Consider the following 21,340-nt stretch of genomic DNA (forward strand, 5'->3'; position numbering starts at 1 on the left):
GTGACCCATTTAAAAAAAAAAATCAAAACAGCAAGACCCCCATAAAACCTCCCGATTGGCTGCCTCCAAAAGGAAAGTTACCGGTAATTCCATCAATGAAATATAATAATAACAGTAAAGTCCAGAAAACAAGCTGTCCACGCAAGCAGCCTCTTCTTTATAGGCTTAGCTATTTCATCCCCATGCCAGGGGTAGGCAACCTTGGCTCTTTTATGACTCGTGGACTTCAACTCCCAGAATTCCTCAGCCAGCCTGGCTCAGCATGGAAACCTCTCCCTTTCTCCTCAGCAGGGCTGGCTCAGGAATTCTGGGAGTTGAAGTCCACGAGTCATAAAAGAGCCAAGATTGCCTACCCCTGACCCTTTTTTAAAAAAGGTTTTCGTCACCTTAACAGCTGTGGACGTTGTTCGGTGTGGACCTTTGCGATTAAAGGTGTTTTTTTTCAAGAGGCAACTAGACTTTCTTTGTTTTTCCTTGAAGACGATTCGCTTCTCTTCCCAAAAGCTTCTTCAGCTCTGACTGGATGGTGGGGAATGGAGGGATTTGTATACTCCTTGCAGACAGCTGGTCATTTGCATCCTTTTAGAGAGTCCTTGAGGCCACTTGGAGGTTTGTCTGTGTCCTCAGGGTCACCTGAGTGGTGCAAATGGGTGTGGAGCCATCTTGGAACCGCTGAAAGGACCGTGTTGTAGACTGGAGATGGATGGTGTCATGTTCCTCCCCCTCTGTTGAAGGGGGGCTGTTCAGTTTTGACACACATGGCCTCTGTGACCCCTCTTTCAAACCAGCGGTCCTCCCTGTCCAAAATGTGGACTTTGCTGTCTTCAAAAGAGCGTCCTTGTGTCTTTTAAAAGCAGATGGACTGCTCTATCTTATCCTGATGGGTTTGTTCTCCTACGCTGTGCCGTGCGTTTGTGAAGTGCTTGTTTTGTTTCGCCAAGGTACAGGTCTGTAAATGTCACACTGCAATGTAGAAAGACTCTCAGAGGGAGTACTAATGACCAGATGATTGCAAGAAGTATAAATCCTTCCATTCCCCATCATTCAGTCAGAACTGAAGAAGCTTCTTGGACGAGAAGCGAAACGTCTTCAAGAAAAAACAAAAGAAAGTCCAGTTGCCTTTTGAAAAAAAGCACCCTTGGGACAACCATGAGGCCTGGGCTTCTGATGCCTAGAACAGAGTTCCGGAAGTGGTATCCATGCACTTCCGGTAGATGATTCTAGGTCTAGGAGGACTCCTCCAGGCCTTCAATGCCTACAACGGACTTCTAGAAGTGGTATCCATGCACTTCCGGTGGGCTGTTCTAGGCCTGGGAGGTCTCCTCCAGGCCTAGAACAGAGTTCTGGAAGTGGTATCCATGCACCTCCGGTGGATTTTTATTTATATATATATATATAAAGGGACACGGTGGCTCAGTGGGTTAGGACGCTGAGCTTGTCGATAAGAAGGTTGGCAGTTTGGCGGGTCGAATCCCGAGAGCCGCGTAACAGAGTGAGCGCCTGTTACCCGTCCCAGCTTCCGCCAACCTAGCAGTTCGAAAGCACATAAAAATGCAAGTAGAAAAATAGGGACCACTCCGGTGGGAAAGGTAACAGCGCTCCGTGCGCCTTTGGCGTCCAGTCATGCCGGCCACATGACCACGGAGACGTCCTCGGACAAGCGCTGGCTTTTCCGCTTTGAAACGGAGATGAGCACCGGCCCCTAGAGTCAGAAACGACTAGCACGCATGTACGGGGGAAGCTTTACCTTTACCTTACTAAGTAATCCTTTGCGTAATGCCAAGGAGGCAGAATTGACAGTTTAATATGGTTTGGGGGCACAAAGCCCATCGTAATCAAAAATGAGATGGGAGGGAAGAAGGGCGATTGTGCTAAAAGACGTTTCTGCCGGAAGATCACCCGTTATCATTTGGGTTCACCAAATGGGCCAGGTAAACGGTTGAATATATTAACTTCCCGGCTTCCTTCCATAATTGCATTTTTTTTTCTAATTGCATTAGTTTTCTTTCCCTAGAGTCTAATCTCCACAGGCCAAAAAATACGTTCGGGTAGTCCTCGACTTACAAAAGTTCATTTAGTGACCATTCAAAGTTACAACGGTACTGGGAAAAGTGACACGTGACCAGTATATATGCACACACACACACACACACACACACACACACACACACAGAAAAATAAACAGACTGTTTAATATGCAAAACACTTAGCTTAGCGGGTCACTGGTCTATTGACTTCAAACGGCCGTAGCGTTTCTAAATGTCCTGCATTTCTTCCTGTGCTTGCAGGATCAAAAGTTATTTTCTTATTCATGGTTGCACATCAGGGAGCCGATTATCCAGCCGCAGTTGTTTTGTACCTCCCCAACCCTCCTCTTCTTTGGTCGAACCTGAGCTTCCGTCTCAAGACCTAAAGCCGGGCATGTTGTGGATTCGTCCTCGACTTACGATCACAATTGAGCCCAACGTGACCCAATTACCAAGCCTCCAAAGTTTGATGGCGTGACCGTGGGGAGGTTGCCATGGTGATAAGTGTGAAAAATGGTCATAAGTCGCTTTTCTCTGTGCCTTTGGTTTCATCAAGGCATACTCTGAGATGGGGTTTCTAGTGAGACATTTAAGCAACTGGCTCCCTCCTTAAGAAATATAATAAAGGAAGCTGCTCCAGAATATTGGCGGTCCCGACTTCAAGTTACGGGTCAGAATTCCACACCAGTGTTTCTCAACTGTGGCGACTTGAAGATGTGTGGACTTCAACTCCCAGAATTCCTCAACCAAATCAGTGTTTCCCAGCTTTGGCAACTTTTAAGATCTGTGGACTTTCCCAGAATTCCCCAGCCAGAGTTGAAGTCCACACCTCTTAAAAGTTGCCACGGTTGAGAGTGATGCATTTTCTCACTTACGTATGATCCCATCTGGACTGTCCTCGTGTCTGGGCAGGTAAAGATTGGAGAGGTCACTCTGCAGGACATCATCCGCTGTGGCCCGGGCTAAAGCTGCTGCCAGGAGCGAGGGGCAGTTACTGGAAGAGAAGGAAGAAATGGAAAAAAAGTTGGAAACCTTTACGGTAAAAAAAGCAAAGAGCCAGGGGCAGAATCGCGGCAGGGTTACGTACGAGCTGGAAGCGACCTGAGAATTTTGAAGATTAAGCGATGTGCTTCCTCTTTTCTCTTTTTTTTCCAAGTAACGGCGGCATAGCAGAACCAACCCATCAGGACCAGATTCGGCCATCCATCTGCACTTACAAGACAAAGTCCACTTTTTCAAAGACAGCAAAGTCCACATTTTGGACAGAGAGGACCGCTGGCTTGAAAGAGGGGTCAAAGAGGCCATCTGTGTCAAAATTGGACAGCCCTCCCTCAACAGAGGGGGGAGAGACACAACACCATCCATCTCCAGTTGACAACACGGTCCTTTCAGCGGTTCCAAGATAGCTCCACGCCCACTGGCACCGCTCAGTTGACCCTGAAGAAATAGATAAACCTCCAGGTGGCCTCAACGACCCTCTAAAATTTATACTCCTCAGCTGTCTGCGAGGAGTATAAATCCTTCCATTCCCCACCATCCAGTCAGAGCTGAAGAAGCTCCTTGGAGGAGAAGCAAAATGTCTTCAAAGGAAAAACAACAAAGTCCAGTTGGCCTCTTGGGGAAAAGAAAGCACTTTTGGGTTCTTCTGGAGGGTTGGCTATTCCTGCCATTTTAGTGTCATCTGCAAATTATACCCCCAAATGACCCTGCTTAGGCCAACAATCTCAGCTTTCAATCGGTAAATTTAGGGCAGCCTTACATAACGACGCAAGTCGTACTGCCCCTATCAAAGGGGGAAAACTTCCCCTTTTTTGGGCATGTCATGTTTCCGTAAATTTCTTGCAGGGAGTCTTAAAGCTAATAATGCCAACAATACCCGCCAAATAACATGCTGTCAGGAATAAAATGCCAGCCCTTTAACTTAAAATGCCAGCGAGGGGCGCCTCTTTTTCAACTTCCGCCGTTGTGCTGTCTACCCACACAGTTGGGTAGTTGCTCAGTTGCTCAGAGGCGCAAAAATACACAGTCTAGCAACATAGGGGCAGTGTGAGCTGGCCGACTCTGACACCAGGCCTTGTGGTGCCATTTAAGGCAGGGGCTCTCAACCTTGGCAACTTTAAGACTTGTGGACTTCAACTCCCAGAATTCCTCAGCCAGCTTTGCTGGCTGAGGAATTCTGGGAGTTGAAGTCCACAAGTCTTAAAGTTGTCACGGTTAAGGTCCCCTGATTTTAAGGCACAGCAAGAGGCCGGAACGTGCACGCTGGCTGAGGAATTCTGGGAGTTGAAGTCCACAAGTCATAAAAGGGCCATGTTTGAAGAGTCCTGATCTAGACTGAGCTTAGGAACTTTAAGATGGGCGGCGGGGGGGGGGAACTCTTAAACACCCAGAATTCCCCAGTCAAGGAGAAGCCTTGACCAAAAGGGGTGGTGTCTAGCATCCTGGTGTCCACTACGAAGTAAGGTCTGATACTAATCTAGATTACTGATCGAAGCAAAATTTTACAGAATTGCATTAAGAATATGTAAGAATGCTTTTTAAGCATGCAACTGTCGCACGCAACTTAGGCTACCTCTAGTTAGTAGTAAAATCTCCAAGGATTTCTCAGCACACATAATATCTCTTCTAGCATTCCAACCAAGGTCCTCCCCTTGGGAAAGGACGTATGCAAACATATAAACACAGACACAAACAGGCCCACACCAATGCAACCTTCCTATTAGTAACATACCTAACTGGCTTTGATGCTCTGATGGGACTAGAACTCACCAGCTCCTGGTGACTGGCCCAAAGTCATGTAACTGGCTTTCATGCCAAGGCATGACTAGAACTCACCATCTCCTGCTGATTGGCCTCAAGTCAAAAGCCAGTGTTCATGCAACAGCAGGACTAGAACTCACCATCACCTGGCGATTGGGTCAAAGTCACCTGGCTGGCTTTCATGCCTGTCATGGGACTAGAACTCACCATCTGCTGGTGATTGGCCTCAAGTCAAAAGCCAGCATTCATGCAATGGCAGGACTAGAATTCATCATCGCCTGGCGATTGGGTCAAAGTCACCCGGCTGGCTTTCATGCCTGTCGTGGGACTAGAACTGGTGATTGGCCCAAAGTCATGCCAAAGGCAGGCCTAGAACTCACCATCTCCTAGTGTTTGGCCGAAAGTCGCCCAGCTGGCTTTCATGCAGAGGCAGGACTAGAACTCACAGTCTGCTAATTTCTAGTCTGGTCCTTAACCCCCCAACCAAACAGGCTCTCACTTGAGTTTGAATAAACTCACCAGTTGCCGTGTTTTCCCGAAACTAAGACCCAACTGGGAAATAAGCCCCAGCATGATTTTTCAGGACCTTTGTAATATAAGCCCCACCCCCAAAATAAGCCCCGGTTAAGATCATCAGCCAGACGGATGCATTGAGTACCGTATTTCCTCCAAAATAAGATCTAACCAGAAAATAAGCCCGAATGCATCTTTTGGAGCAAAAATTAATATAAAACCCGGTCTTATTTTCGGGGAGACACGATATGTAGGAGATGACCAGGCTGAGACTGAGGGAGGAGTCAAACGCATCATCAGTCACGAATCCCTTTGCACTCACAAAGGATCGAAGTCCAGCCCACTTTGAATTCCTTTGTCTCTTACCTACCACCAATTTGCTTTGACCGTTAGTGCTTCGGGTTCTTTTGAAGAGCTTAAGCTTGCAATGAATCTCGATATTCATTTGAACTGCCTGGATTTTCTTATTTCCCTGAAGCTCAACAAGTTGCGGTTTATTTAATAGACCACTGTTGTTAAGCAACGAAGATTAGCGAGAGAGAACAACACAAGAGTGCTACCTCGTAGCCAATTCCTAACAGAGAACCTTCCCCTTCTTCATGACAAGTTGAATTTGCAGGTGAGACCTACAGCAAGGTATGCCCTTTGGGATAGACCAGATCAAGAAACAGATTACATTAGGATGCCTGGGACCTTATTGAAATAACAGAATTTTGATTCAAGATCACGTGAAGTGTTAGTACCACTTTACAAGGCCTGGGTAAGGCCACACTTGGAATATTGCATTGAGTTTTGGTTGCCACGATGTAAAAAAGATGTTGAGACTCCAGAAAGAGTGCAGAGAAGAGCAACAAAGATAATCAGGGGACTGGAGGCTAAAACATAAAAGGAACAGTTGCTGGAATTGGGTATGTCTCGTTTAATGAAGAGAAGGATGAGGGGGGACATGATAGTAGTCTTCCAGTATCTCAGGGGCTGCCCCAAAGAAGAGGGAGTCAAGCTATTCTCCAAAGCGCCTGAAGGCAGGACAAGAAACAACGGATGGAAACTCATCAAGGAGAGGAGCTACCTAGAACTAAGGAGAAACTTCCTGACAGAACAATTAACCAGTGGAACAACCTGCCTCCAGAAGCTGTGAATGCTCCAACACTGGAAATTTTTAAGAAGAGACTAGACAGACATTTATCTGAAATGGTATAGGTTTTCCTGCCTGAGCAGGGGGTTGGACTAGATCAGTGTTTCCCAACCTTGGCAGCTGGAAGATGTCTGGACTTCAACTCCCAGAATTCCTCAGTCAGCTTTGCTGGCTGGGGAATTCTGGGAGTTGAAGTCCAGACATCTTCCATCTGTAAAGGTTGAAAAATGCTGGACTAGATGACCTCCAAAGTTCCTTCCAATTTTCTTCTTATTCTTCTTATTATTATCTGGTAAATGTCTATGGAGATTCTCCGTCATCCAGGTCATGGGTCTCCTCCGAGGAGCTGAAGAAGCTCCTTGGATGAGAAGCGAAACGTCTTCAAAGGAAAAACAAGGAAGTCCAGTTGCCTCCTGAAAAAAGCGCCTCTGGGACAATTGATCAGGCAGGCCTTTGGCACAACACCCACAGCTGTATTTCTGCAGTCCTCTGAATGACACCAGCCAACTGGAAGGAGTCAGGTTCCATCAATGAATTTGGAAAGGAAACCATTTGAAGTGGGGTTCCAGTTTTATTTGAGGGCCACCAACACCCCCAGAGCACCCAAGGGCATCCAAGAACCAGCCACAGAGGCAAGGAAAAGCTTTCCACCCACCTCCTTCTGTCCCCAAGCGATGCCCAGCCTCTCCTCAAGCTATTCTATTGTTTGAGATGGTGTAGGTTCTCCTGCTTAAGCAGGGGGGGGGGGCTGGACTAGAAGATCTCCAAGATCCCTTCCAATTCCATTCCATTCTATTCTAATTCTGTTCTAATTCTACTTTATTCTATATTCTATTCTATTCTATTCTATTCTATTCTATTCTATTCTATTCTATTCTATTCTATTCTATTAATTTTACTTTATTTTCTATTCTATTCTAATTCTACTTTATTTTCTATTCTATTCTATTCTAATTCTACCTTATATTCTATTCTATTCTAATTTTACTTCATTTTCTATTCTATTCTATTCCAATTCTACTTTATTTTCTACTCTATTCTATTCTATTTTCTATTCTATTCTAATTCTACTTTATTTTCTATTCTATTCTACTCTAATTCTACTTTATTTTCTATTCTATTCTATTCCATCTAATTCTATTTTCTATTCTATTCTAATTTTACTTTATTTTCTATTCTATTCTAATTCTACTTTATATTCTATCCTATCCTATCCTATCCTATCCTATCCTATCCTATCCTATCCTATCCTATCCTATCCTATCCTATCCTATCCTATCCTATCCTATCCTATTCCATTCCATTCTAATTCTACTTTATTTTCTATTCTATTCTAATTCTAATTCTAATTCTAATTCTACTCTACTCTATTCAATTTTTGCCTCAACCCCATTTGAAATCTCCTAATCTTTTAACCGTTTCCCAAACTCATCCAAAATGAAGGGAGGGGGATCCGAGACCAAGATACCCCTTCCTCCGTGGAGATATTTGCTTCCCGTAAAATCAAAAGTCAGCTCTGGAAATTCACAGGAGGACAGAAAACCTGCTGCTTCTCTGATACAACTGCTGGATTTCTCAGGCCGCTTGCTTCAAATTAAGCAAGCCTGGAGGAGGAACGGTCCCTTGTCCTTCCAGGCTGCTGCTCGTTTCAGCTCAGGAAATACAGGTATTTTCAGCCCCCTCCGTCTCCCCCCCCCATCTTGCAGGCAAAATGTCATCTGTTAAGGCATTCCGCTTGATGTGCAGCTCTAAAATGGCAGGGACACTGGTATAAAAAGATGAGCAATTGAGAATTCCTCAATGCTAAACACAAGACGGAAAAGCAATTGTGTTCTCTCTCTCTCTCTCTCTCTCTCTCTCTCTCTGTGTGTGTGTGTGTGTGTGTGTGTGTGTGTGTGTGTGTCTGAGAGGGAGGAGAAGTCAATGCAATTGTATTTATTTTTTTTTAGAGACAAGGAACTCTTTTAATTTCAATCACAATCAGAACAGAGCTGGAAGGGACCTTGGAGGTCATCTAGTCCAGCCCCCTCAAGCAGGAGACCCTCTACCAGTTCAGACAGGTGGCTGTCAATCTCAATCAGAACAGAGCTGGAAGGGACCTTGGAGGTCATCTAGTCCAGCCCCCCTGCTCAAGCAGGAGACCCTCTACCAGTTCAGACAGGTGGCTGTCAATCTCAATCAGAACAGAGCTGGAAGGGACCTTGGAGGTCATCTAGTCCAACCCCCCTGCTCAAGCAGGAGACCCTCTACCAGTTCAGACAGGTGGCTGTCAATCTCAATCAGAACAGAGCTGGAAGGGACCTTGGAGGTCATCTAGTCCAGCCCCCTCCTCAAGCAGGAGACCCTCTACCAGTTCAGACAGGTGGCTGTCAATCTCAATCAGAACAGAGCTGGAAGGGACCTTGGAGGTCTTCTAGTCCAACCCCCCTGCTCAAGCAGGAGGCCCTGTACCATTTCTGTTGGGTGGCTGCAGCCTCTTCTAAAAAACCTGCAGTGCTGGAGCGCCCACAACTTCTGGTGGCAAGCTGTTCGACTGGTTCACTGTCCTCACTGTTAGTGTCAGAATCCATTTATATCATATTCATAAATGGAATGTTTCAAACATTATTCCATGGATTCTGCCATCTCCCGAAGAGAAGAGAATGGATGTGTATTGAACCGGCAATAGGCATTTCAAAGGAAAGGAGAAGCCTTTTGAACTGGGGAAACAAAAGGTGGGGCTAGCATCTGGCTTGTGTCACGGAAGAGAGCAATAAACATGAAGGGTCCTAAGTTCCTTTTTCCCACGAGAGGGATGATACGAGAGGAAGGATGGGGGACTGACCAAATGGGGATTAAGGGGGGTTAAACCGGGAACTCTTTATAAGGGTTTACTTCGTGGGATAATATTAAGTTCTGTCTCGTTTCCTACAACCAAGCATGTCATAGTAAAGATTCTTTTTGGAATAGATTTGACTCCAAGAATTTTGTCTTCCTAAGACGTGGTTTGGGGTGGGTCCTGACAGTTAGGAAGTTTGAACTCCAGGTTGCTTCTCTCCTTGATGAGTTTCCATCCATTGTTTCTTGCCGCATTGCCTTCTGGTGCTTTGGGAAAGAAATTGACCCCCTCTTCTATGTGGCAGCCCCTCAAACACCGAAAGGCTGATTTAATTTATAGAAGAGAGAAATGACATTTCACCTATTTCCTTTAAAGTTCTCGCCAAGAAATAAGTTTCTGGAAATCCATTGAACGGCAGTACCCTGCCTTCTTGGTTTCCTGTAAGATTATTTAAAATCCACTTTGGAAATAAAATTTCCGTAGGGGCAAAATGCAGCATGCATTTATCGATCGTTACCCTGATACTGCATCGTTAAAAATAATCTGATTTTTTTTTTAAAAAAAAATGTGCTTTATGTATTGCCTCTTAACTCTGATGGATATAATTTAGACTTGTTCAAAGGAACTGTAAAAGCCCATGAAAGCAAATCAAAAGCCTTGAAAAGCTCTGCAATTCCGCTACCAATTTCAGCTGCAATTTCAGTCCAAAAGTCACAGTGGCGGTTTTTTTTTTGTTTTTTTAAAAAAACACCCTAAAGTAGCTCACAGTCAAAAATTCCAGTCATTAGAAATACAGCTGAAATAATGGTCTGGACTCAAGCTGAAGTAGAAGTCCTGGATAGGAAGACAACCCCCCCCAAATAATAATAATAATAATAATAATAATAATAATAATAATAATAATAATAATAATAAGAAGAAGAAGAAGAAGAAGAAGAAGAAGAAGAAGAAGAAGAAGAAGAAGAAGAAGAAGAAGAAGAAGAAGAAGAAGAAGAAGAAGAAGAAGAAGAAGAAGAAGAAGAAGAAGAAGAAGAAGAATGAATCATGTGCCCTTTATTCACCCGGTGACGTCGAAAGAGTCTACTTACCAAGGAAAATCGGTGGGCGTTGTGAGTGTTGCACATACATCAGACAGTTGAAGAAGGAAAATCTGAAGGTCAGTGAAAAAGTTGCGCTTAAAGCTAGCATACCTGGAAGATTTACTGGATATCAAAGAGACTGGGCTACAGAGAAGAGCAACTAGTACGATTAAAAAGCCTGGAGACTAAAACATAGGAAGTACAGTGGCAGGAACTGGGTTTGGCTAGTCTAGAGAAAAGAAGGACCAGGGCTGACACAATAACAGTATTCCAATATTTGAGGGGCTGCCACAAACAAGAGGGGAGGGGGTCAACTTATTTCCCAAAGCACCAGAAGGCAAAGAGAAGAAGCCATGGATGGAAATTAATCCAAGGAGAGAAGCAACCTGGAATTAAGGAGAAACTTCCTAACAGGGAGGGGAATTGACCAGTGGAACGGCTTGCCACCAGAAGTTATGGCTGCTCCAGCACTGGAGGTTTTTAAGAAGAGACTGGAGAGTCATTTGTCTGAAATGGTGTAGGGCAGGGGTGTCAAACTCAATTTCATTGAGGGCCGCATCAGCATTGCGGTTGCCCTCAAGGGGTCGGGTGGGTGTGGCCTGGGTGGGCGTGGCCTACTGGGTGGGCGTGGCTAGAGTGCGCATGGCCTACTGGGTGGGCATGGCCAGCTCTACATCGTTGGCATCAAGGGTGCCTATGGGGGGGCTGTGCAGGAGTGGGACAGATCTGAGGGTCTCTGGCAGAAGGTGGGTCTCTGGGCCAGGGCCAAGGCAGTGGGGGCCGTTCCCTCACTGTTTCCAGGATGGCTTCACGGGCCGCATGAAACCACTTCGCGGGCCGGATCCGGCCCCCCGGGCCTTGTGTTTGACATGTCTGGTGTAGGGTCTCCTGATTGAGCAGGGGTTTTGGACCAGAAGACCTCCAAGATCCCTTCCAACTCTATTCTGATTGAATGATTGATTGATTGAATTTTTGATTGATTGATTGGATTGATTGAAGAAAGACCAAGTGAAAATCTGAAAAGAGTCATGGGAAGACCAAGTAATACATGCCCAGTACATTAAAAAAAATAAAAAAAGCAGTGAAAGCAGATAACAATAAGAGGCTGCAAATGACTAAGAACAGGTAAGTTGAAGAAAGAGACCGAGGGGCTAATTTTGGCTGCACAAGATCAAGGCAGGAGAACAAGTACATAAAAAAGTCAATATTGAGAAGACTGCAGGAGACAGCAAATGCCGTGCCGGCCGAGAAGCTGAAGAAACAGTGGAACCACCTGGTAAGCTGCTGCAAGAAGATCGTCCAAACCGACTACAAGCAGCGGCACGACACAAGTAGCAACAACGGTGGATTGGAAGATCTGCCAGAAATATCATTTGCCCGCGAGCAAGATCTGGTGGGGCCACCAAACAGATAAAAAGTCAGAGAAAATGTAGAAATTAAAGCGCTCGGGAAGTGCTGAGCAGGGGGTTGGACTAGATGACCTCCAAGGTCCCCTCCGACTATGTTATTCTGCTACAGAACACGCAAAGCTTTTCTGGAATGGCTACTCCTCAAGGGAAGGGTGGGCTCCAACGACAGCAGGCTTTTCCGTAGCTACTGAAAAGCCGCGTGAATCCAGATGTTACCGGATGTCTCCCAACTTAGGCAGCGATGTCGTTTTACGATTAGTGGATTTATATTTTACTGCGAATGTTTTTAACGCTGCCTGACAATTATGACCCACCCCATTTCGGAAAACCTGGTGGCAGCGTCCAATTTGAATAAACAAACCACACTTTTCCCTTTTTTCCCTCATCTCCCAAAGCTAAAAGATGGCGCTTCTTGGTTCCCATCTTAGCTCATTGTGTTCATGTTAATGTAATTTCTAAGGCCATGTACAATTCATATTTAACATTTTTAATGGTTTGCATTGTCGTTTGTTGTAAGCTGTCCAGAGCTGCCTTGATAGCGAGATGGGCAGGGTATAAATTTAATAAATAAATAGTGAAATAAATAAACTGCATTCATCCGGATTTGGGGCCCAGGTGTTTTGAGCTGGGAAGCTTCTGCTTTTTAATAAAATATTTGAGTCTGAAAATAGAAATACGGATTCCTCCTTTTTCCCCTCTTTCACTGTAAACTAACACAAGTCTTCTGTCACAAATCTTGAAAGGGGGCAAAATTCCAAAATTCTTCCATAGAACAGAAAGAGAGACGCTTCTTTGTTAAGTATCTTGTGCAACCTATGGAAAGCAAGTTTGGGATGGTGGCTAAGGTATCAGGCTAGAATTTAGGAGAACATGAGTTCTAATCCTGTCTTAAGACATAAAACCAGCTGGGCGACTTTGGGCCAATCACCAGGAGACGGTGAGTTCTAGTCCCGCCTTAGGCATGAAAGCCGAGTGGGTAATTTTTGGCCCAATAATCAGGAGATGGTGAGTTCTACTCCTGCCATAGGCATGAAAGCCAACTGGAAGACTTTTAGCCAATCACCAGGAGACGGTGAGTTCTAGTCCTCCCATAGGCATGAAAGTCAGCTGGATGTGACTGAATCACCAGGAGATGGTGAGTTCTAGTCCCACCTTAGGCATGAAAGCCAACTGGAAGACTTTTGGCCAACCACTGGAAGACGGTGAGTTCTAGACCCACCTTAGGCATGAAAGCCGACTGGGTAATTTTGGCCCAATCAACAGGAGACGGTGAGTTCTAGTCCTGCCATAGGCATTAAAGCCAACTGGATGACTTTGGGCCAATTCATCTCTCTCAGCCCAACCCACTTCACAGGGTTGTTGTCGTCAAGCAAATAGGAGGAGAAAGTTGTGCTAGATATGCTTGCCCCCTTGAGTTATTTCTAAAAATAAAGGTAGGATACACATTGGCAAATAAATAAACTTAGAAAACTCGCAATGCTGGTAAACAAAAATATCCACTTTTTTCTTCCTGCACGACAAAAAAAACCACCAATCTACACAGGTAGTCCTCAACTTACAACAGTTCATTTAGTGACCATTCAAAGTTACAATGGCACTGAAAGAAGTGACTTACGACCGTTTTTCATAGTTATGACCTTTGTAGCATCTCCGTAATCACGCGATCAAAATTCAAATGCTTGCGGTTCATACTTATGACTGTTGCAGTGGCCAAAGGTCACATGATCCTCTTTAGTGACCTTCTGACAAGCAAAAGTCAACGGGGGAAGCCCGATTCACTTAACGACCGTGTGACTCACTTATCATCTGCAGGGATCTGCTTAACAACTGTGGCAAGAAAGGTCGTAAAATGGGGCAAAGCTCCCTTAACAAATGTCTGACTTAACAACAGAAATGTCGGGCTCAGTTGTGGTCGTAAGTTGAGGACTACCTGCAATCTGTATGGCACACAAAGAAGAGAAAGCCAAAGAGAGTAGATTTTTCATCGTGCCTGAGGGATTTGTCCTATCTTAAAACAGCAAAGGGTAAATGTTCCTTTTCTTAAAAAAATAAAAAATAAATCCGCAATCCAACAGGGAAGCTGAAAAATATTATCACAGACCGATCCACATCATTAAAATACCCTGTAAAAACACTGGTGGGTTAAAGAAGCATTTGCCCAATTAAGAGCAAGATTAATCTGTCGCTTCCAGCAGGAAACTCATCTCCTATAATGCTTTTGAACACAACGGGACTCCTAAGGGGCCTTGAGGTTTCGTTCAGACATCGCTCATTATCAATTAATATTTATATTCTATTCTGTAGTCTAAAAATGAACCCTCGGTTCTGGCCTGCATCCAGGGAAAGCGTATAATAAGCAACACAACAAAGCCACGGCAATGAACGGTGTAATAAGAAAGCCTTAATTCCACTGCCTCCATTCATGCTGTGTCCAGATTCTTTGGACTACAGATCCCATTCTCCCCAGCAGTATATCCACGGGTAAGGTAATTAACACTTAATTACACTGATCAGGTGCGCCACTGTCCTCTGCAGAATGAGAGAGCATAAGTTAAAGACCTAGGAGGTCTTTAAGGCGTCCTAGTCCTTTAATTTACCATTAATCTGAATAAAGCTGGAAGGGACCTTAGAGGTCTTCTAGTCCAACCCCCTGCTGAGGCTGGAGACCCTATACCATTCTGGACAAATGGCCACCCAATCTCTTCTTAAAAACCTCTAGTGATGAAGCACCCACAACTTCTGGAGGCCAGCTGTTCCACAGGTTAATTGTTCTGCGGGAGTGTGGTGTCACAGCTTCAGAAGAGGTCATAAGCAGCTTTTGGTAGATCCATCGTAATTTCAAAAGGTTGCTAAGTAACCAGTCATTCCTCAAGGGCCCCCTTTAAATTGCAGTGATAATAAATCACTTTGGTCTTCCAGTTTAGTTAGAATAAGTCTCCTGGTGTAGGAGGAGAATTTTACAGAGGAATAAAAAAATAAAAATAAAATGTTTAGGATTGCTAATTGATGGTTTTTTAAAAAAGCGTTGCCTACAGTTTTTCCTCCATGGGTAGAAGAAACCGGCGGGCATGCTTCTGAAGTTTGCCGCTTTTGAAGTTGCTATGGGAGAAGACTGCTGAGAATATCACGGTCAACCCAAGGAAAAAAGCCAACAGATCATCGAATAAATCAGCCCAGAGTTCTCCCTCTAAGGCACAAATCAGTGGTGGGAGTCAGCCGGTTCACACCAGTTCGGTAGAAGCGGTAGCTAAATTTTGTTGAGTTCGGGGAACTGGCTGAATGCACACTGCTTCTGAAAGTCCACTCTAGGCCTCAGAGGCCCGAAGGAGGCCTCCCAGGCCTAGAACGGCCTGCCGGAAGTGTGTGGGTGCCACTTCCGGAAGTCCGTTCTAGGCCTCGGAGGCCTGGAGGAGGCTTCCCAGGCCTAGAACGGCCTACCAGAAGTGTGTAAGTGCCACTTCCAGAAGTCCGTTCTATGGCTCTGAGGCCTGGAGGAGGCCTCCCAGGCCTAAAACAGCCCACCGGAAGTGTGTGGGTACCACTTCCGGAAGTCCGTTCTAGGCCTCGGAGGCCTGAAGGAGGCCTCCCAAGCCTTGAACGGCCCGCCGGAAGTGTGTGGGTACCTCTTCCGGAAGTCCATTTTAGGCCTCGGAGGCCTGGAGGAGGCTTCACAGGCCTTGAACGGCCCGCCGGAAGTGTGTGGGTGCCACTTCCGGAAATCTAGGCCTAGATGCCCAGGCCTGCATCCACGCAGAGAACCGGTTGTTCAGGTATTTGAATCCCACCACTGGCAGAAAGGACCAGTTCATTTGACTTTGGACACATGATATGAGGACCCAGATCCTTAAGCATATAATGCTGAGAAAAGTGGAAGGAAAAGAAGGAAGAGGACGACCATCAACATGGTGGACACAAAGATGGATCATTGGAAGACTTGAATTACCAGGCTGGAGACAGGTCATCCAGGAGACAGGTCTACCTACATGGTTGCTATGAGTTAATGCCAACATAGGAAGAAAATGGGTTTGTTTGAGTTGTGGTACTGGAGGAGGCTCCTGCCTATCCCTTCGACAACAAAGGGGACTAACAAGCCCTGGAGTGCTTAAACCAGACAGGAAGGAAGGAAGGAAGGAAGGAAGGAAGGAAGGAAGGAAGGAAGGAAGGAAGGAAGGAAGGAAGGAAGGAAGGAAGATAAATCACAAAACTGCATCTTACTTATTTTGACCACGTCATGCAGAGATATTCACTGGAGAGAGCAAACAATGTTTGGAAGAGTTAACGGTAAAAGAAAACAGCTAAGACGACGATGGCGGGACACCATCAAAGCGGGCACCAGCCAGAGCATAGAACAGCCCAAAGAAGCAGCGCAAAATTAGAAGATGTGGAGAAAACATCTGGCCCATAGAATTGCCAAAGCTCGGGCATGACGGAATGGATAACATCATCATGACAGGATAGCAGCGTTCCAGTATCTCAGGGGCTGCCCAAAAGAAGAGGGGGTCAAGCTATTCTCCAAACCACCAGAGGGCAGAAGAAGCAGCAACGGATGGAAACTAACCAAGGAGAGAAGCAACCTGGAACTAAGGAGGAATTTCCTGACAGTGTGGACAATTAATCAGTGGAACTCCTTGCCTCCAGAAGTTGTGGGTGCTCCATCACGGAAGGTTTTCAAGAAAGGATTGTACAGCCATTTGTCTGACATGGTATATAGAGTCTCTGTTTGAGTAGGAGGTCCGACTAGAAGATCTCCAAGGTCACTTCCAACTCTATTATTCTATTCTATTCTATTCTATTCTATTCTATTCTATTCTATTCTATTCTATTCTATTCTATTCTATTCTATTCTATTCTATTCTATTCTATTCTATTCTATCCTATCCTATCCTATCCTATCCTATCCTATCCTATCCTATTCTATTCTACATATATGGTCAGAGGTTTCAGAGAGGGCATCAATAGATTGAAAGGATCCCTGATACAATATGATCTTCTAAATCAGGGGTGTCAAACTGCCGGCCCGCAGGCCAGATGCATCATTTGGAAGCCGCGCCCACCCCATTGCCGGCAATGGCAAAATCGTCCTGATACGTTGCACATCACGTGACATCACAAATTTGACATGTCTGTTCTAGATCAACCAAGACGTAATAGCTGGGTGTGAAAAGTAATATGTCAAGCCTGGTTTTTGATAGCTCCCTTCAGTGGCTCGACTGATCATAGGTTGATATAGTTAGATCTTTCTATCTATGAATGAATTATTTTTTTAAAAAAATTATTAAGACCCTCAAATGTTAATCACATATTGGATGTCCCATGTTGAAGCTGTTTCTTAAAAACCAGCTGTGTGCTGAAGCTGCCAAAAAAGCCAACCCAGTGCTAGGCTGCATTAACAGAGGGAGAGAATCAAAAACATTGGAAGTGTTAATACCACTTTACAAGGCCTTGGTAAGGCCACACTTGGAATGCTGCATCCAGTTTTGGTCGCCACGATGTAAAAAAGATGTTGAGACTCTGGAAAGAGGGCAGAGAAGAGCAACAAAGATGATCAGGGGACTGGAGGCTAAAACATATAAGGAACGGATACTGGAATTGGGTATGTCTAGTTTAATGAAGAGAAGGATGAGGGGGGACAAGATAGCAGCATTCCAGTATCTCAGGGGCTGCCCCAAAGAAGAGGGAGTCAAGCTATTCTCCAAAGCACCCAAAGGCAGGACAAGAAGCAACGGATGGAAACTCATCAAGGGGAGAAGCAACCTAGAAATAAGGAGAAACTTCCCGACAGTGAGAACAATTAATTAGTGGAACAGTTTCCCTCCAGAAGCTGTGAATGCTCCAACACTGGAAGTTTTTAAGAAGAGACTAGACAGCCATTTGTCTGAAATGGTATAGGGGCAAAACTCACTTAACAAATGTCTCACTTAGCAACAGAAATTTTGGGCTGAATTATGGCCGTACGTCAAGGACTATCTGTAGTGTTAATTTTGCCATTGCTGGGTATTCTCCAAGTTTAGCTTCCGTCTTGATATTTTTGGCAACATTTCTTTTACAACATCGCAGTTGTTGGCATATATTGTAATTTTTAAATGTATGTGTTCCTGGAACAGCTGCTAATTTTTAAAAAAAAGCAACTGAGCTTTCAAGTCAAAACTTCGGTTTTTTAAATTTTTCTTTTTTTTTCCTTCTAGCACTTTTTGACTGGATAATGTTTTGACGTGATCTTCTCTGTCGGAACTCTTCCAGCCTTTTTTACACAATTGATCTATTTTTGTGATTATTGACGGAGTCCAAAACCATCCATATATCATTCTGTACCAATTTTCTCCTAAATTACGGCTTGGGGTAAACATTATTGATTTTTTTCCCCTTCATAATTCCTCCTGCTGCTGTACTGCAGTTGTTTCTTTCCAATTTTGCACCTATTTATCGAGGGTTTTTTGTTGTTTTGGTGATTTTTTATCATTTGTGAGATCGGCTGAAAACCCATTACAGAGAAACATGACAGAAGCAGGTTGTCGTCTCCTCTGCCCCTTCTGACGGCAAGGAACACAACACAATCCAGTGCGTTTTTCACTGCCGTTGTTCTCCTCAGAACATGCGTTTTGTCACGCGCCCCCCCCCCCCCCCCAAAAGTGGCAGCTCCTTCAAAATAATCCCGCCCGGCAAGAAGTAAAATGGCTGGAGCTGAGGCGATGATGTGAAACATCTACCCGTCTTTGAGGTAATATCTTTTTAGTAACTGCAGGGAAACGGCGGCTCGTGTGCGTCAGGCTGAGGCGAGGAATGACTCGTTTTGAGCAAACGAGAAAAGAACTGCTGAGGCGAGGACAGGAGGCGTCCTTCAAGACGCTGCCGCCCTCGGATTCAGCTCTCGTTTTTTCTTCTCCCCTTTGGGAAATGACATCAGTGGAGATCTGAAATTGATGGCGACCTGTGGGCATCTGCTTGAAACAAAGGAGAGGGAGGGAGGGAGGAAGGAAGGAAGGAGAGGGGGGATGGATGGATGGATGGATGGATAAATGGATGGAAGGAAGGACTGTTAGGAAAAGAAGGAAGAATAGGGAAGGAGAAAGGAAGTAAGGAAGTAGCAGAAGGATGGATGGATAAATGGAAGGAAGTTCTGGTTAGGAAAGGAAAGATGAACAAGGAAGGAAGAAGAAAGAGAGAGAGAAAGGAAGGAGAAAGAGAGATGGAAGGAGGGAAGGAAAAAAGGAAGGAAGGAGAGGATGGATAAATGGATGGATGAAAGGAAGGATTGTTAGGAAAAGAAGGAAGAAAAAGGAAGGAAGGAGAAAGAGAGAGGAAGGGAGGGAGGAAGGAAGGAAGGAAGGAGAGGGAGGATGGATGGATGGATGGACTGTTAGGAAAAGAAGGAAGAACAGGGAAGGAGAAAGGAAGTAAGGAAGTAGCAGAAGGATGGATGGAAGTTCTGGTTAGGAAAGGAAGGATGAACAAGGAAGGAGAAAGAAAGAGAGGAAGGAAGGAAGGAAGGAAGGAGAGGATGGATGGATGGATGAAAGGAAGGACTGTTAGGAAAAGAAGGAAGAAAAAGGAAGGAAGGAGAAAGAGGAAGGGAGGGAGGAAGGAAGGAAGGAGAGGGAGGATGGATAAATGGATGGAAGGAAGGACTGTTAGGAAGAAGGAAGAACAGGGAATGGAAGTAAGGAAGTAGCAGAAGGATGGATGGAAGAATGGAAGGAAGTTCTGGTTAGGAAAGGAAGGATGAACAAGGAGAAAGAAAGAGGAAGGAAGGAAAGAGAGAAGGAAGGAAGGAGAGGATGGATGGATGGATGAAAGGAAGGACTGTTGGGAAAAGAAGGAAGGAAGGAGAAAGAGGAAGGGAGGAAGGAGAGGGAGGATGGATGGATGAATGGATGGAAGGAAGGACTGTTACAAAAAGAAGGAAGAACAAGGAAGGGAGGAGAGAGGAAGGGAGGGAGGGAGGGAGGAAGGAAGGAGGGAGGATGGATGGATGGATGAAAGGAAGGAAGGACTGTTAGGAAAAGAAGGAAGAACAAGGAAGAAGGAAGGGAGGGAGGGATGAAGAAGAGGGAGGATGGATGGATGGATGGATGGATGGATGGAAGGAAGGAAGGACTGTTAGGAAAAGAAGGAAGAACAAGGAAGGAAGGAGAAAGAGAGAGAGGAAGGAAGGAGAGGGAGAATGCATGGATGGATAGATAGATGGAAGGAAGAACTGAGGAAAAGAAGGAAGAACAGGGAAGGAAGGAAGGAAGGAAGGAAGGAAGGAAGGAAGGAAGGAAGGAAGGAAGGAAGGAAGGAAGGAAGGAAGTCATTGAGGAAACCATATTCACTTAACAACTGCGTTACTAGAGAAGAGCAACCTGGAACTAAGGAGAAATTTCCTGATAATCAGAACAATTAACCAGTGGAACAACCTGCCACCAGAAGCGGTGAATGCTCCAACACTGGAGGTTTTTGAGACGAGACTGTACAGCCATTTGCCTGAAATGGTATAGGTTCTCCTGCTTGAGCAGGGGGTTGGACTAGAAGACCTCCAAGGTCCCTTCCAGCTCTGATTCTATTCTATTCTATTCTATTCTATTCTATTCTATTCTATTCTATTCTATTCTATTCTATTCTATTCTATTCTATTCTATTCTATTCTATTCTTTCATTATTCTCTTCTAGATTGGCAGAGTGCTTTCATGAACACCAACTAGAAGTCAGAAGACATGATGAAAAATCCTTAATTGCACAACACCTGAACAGTCTCAGCATCTTTTTCTTTCTTTCTTTCTTTCTTTCTTTTTTTTTTTGCATTGTGAGATGCACTGTGATTCCAGAGTCTAAGAAACTCCCGGCCATTTAGCGTTTTGCAATTCAGCAGCTGTTGGTCCCAGCACGGCCTTCTTCATTCCAATTTCGGAAGGCGGCAGACAGCACGATGAAAGTTGTCGGTCCCGGGACGCACAAACCCCATTTGCCTCTCTCCCGTTGGTCTCAGATGTTTCCTAATCGTGCTTAACAACTCGACACGGGCAGCAAGAAAGGTCGTAACGTGGGGCAACTGTCTCGCTTAGCGACAGAAATTTGGTTGTGAGTTGAAGGCTACCTGGACGGCAGTGTGGGCCAGGTTGAGAAACAGCAACTTCATTTCAGCTTCCCCCGAGGCTTTTGGACCTTGTTAGGTTGGGATGCTAAGCGGGTGGGGGGGGGGGGGCTCTGGTTAGTCCTCTTTTAAAACAGGATCACAAGGGGTCCTAGATTTTTGGAGCACCACAAGCCCCCTCCTCCTCTCCACAACCCCCCCTCCCTTCTAGCACTGATGATGTTCCCTAGTAGGGTCATGAAATGTCTGCAAGAAAACAGCCAAACTCAGAGAGCAGCAAGAACTCCACAATTCTCCTCCTCCTCTTCACACTCCACTCCCTACTAGCATTGATCATATTACCTGGTTTGGTCATGAAATGTCTGCAAGAAAACCACCATGCTCAGAAAGCACTAGGGATCCCACAGTTCAATCTTGAGCTACAAATATTTTCCTCTTCCTCTTCCTCCTCCTCCTCCTCCTCTACTCCACAAACCCCACTCCCTTCTAGCACTGATGATGTTCCCTAGTTGGGTCACGAAACGTCCGC

General features: G+C 45.1%; 1 protein-coding gene across 1 annotated transcript in view; it reads right to left on the minus strand.

Moving 5' to 3' along the window:
* The window catches only part of PPM1E (protein phosphatase, Mg2+/Mn2+ dependent 1E), a 118,395-nt gene that overhangs the window by 19,714 nt on the left and 77,341 nt on the right, over window positions 1–21,340 (minus strand). Inside the window, exon 2 of the mRNA XM_081346689.1 lies at window positions 2,903–3,021. Within this exon, the coding sequence (XP_081202815.1) occupies window positions 2,903–3,021 (119 nt within the window). The remainder of the gene's footprint in view (window positions 1–2,902; window positions 3,022–21,340) is intronic.

The sequence above is a fragment of the Vipera berus genome, assembly GCF_964194415.1.
Source record: "Vipera berus genome assembly, chromosome: 1".
Classification (NCBI taxonomy): Eukaryota; Metazoa; Chordata; class Lepidosauria; order Squamata; family Viperidae; genus Vipera; species Vipera berus.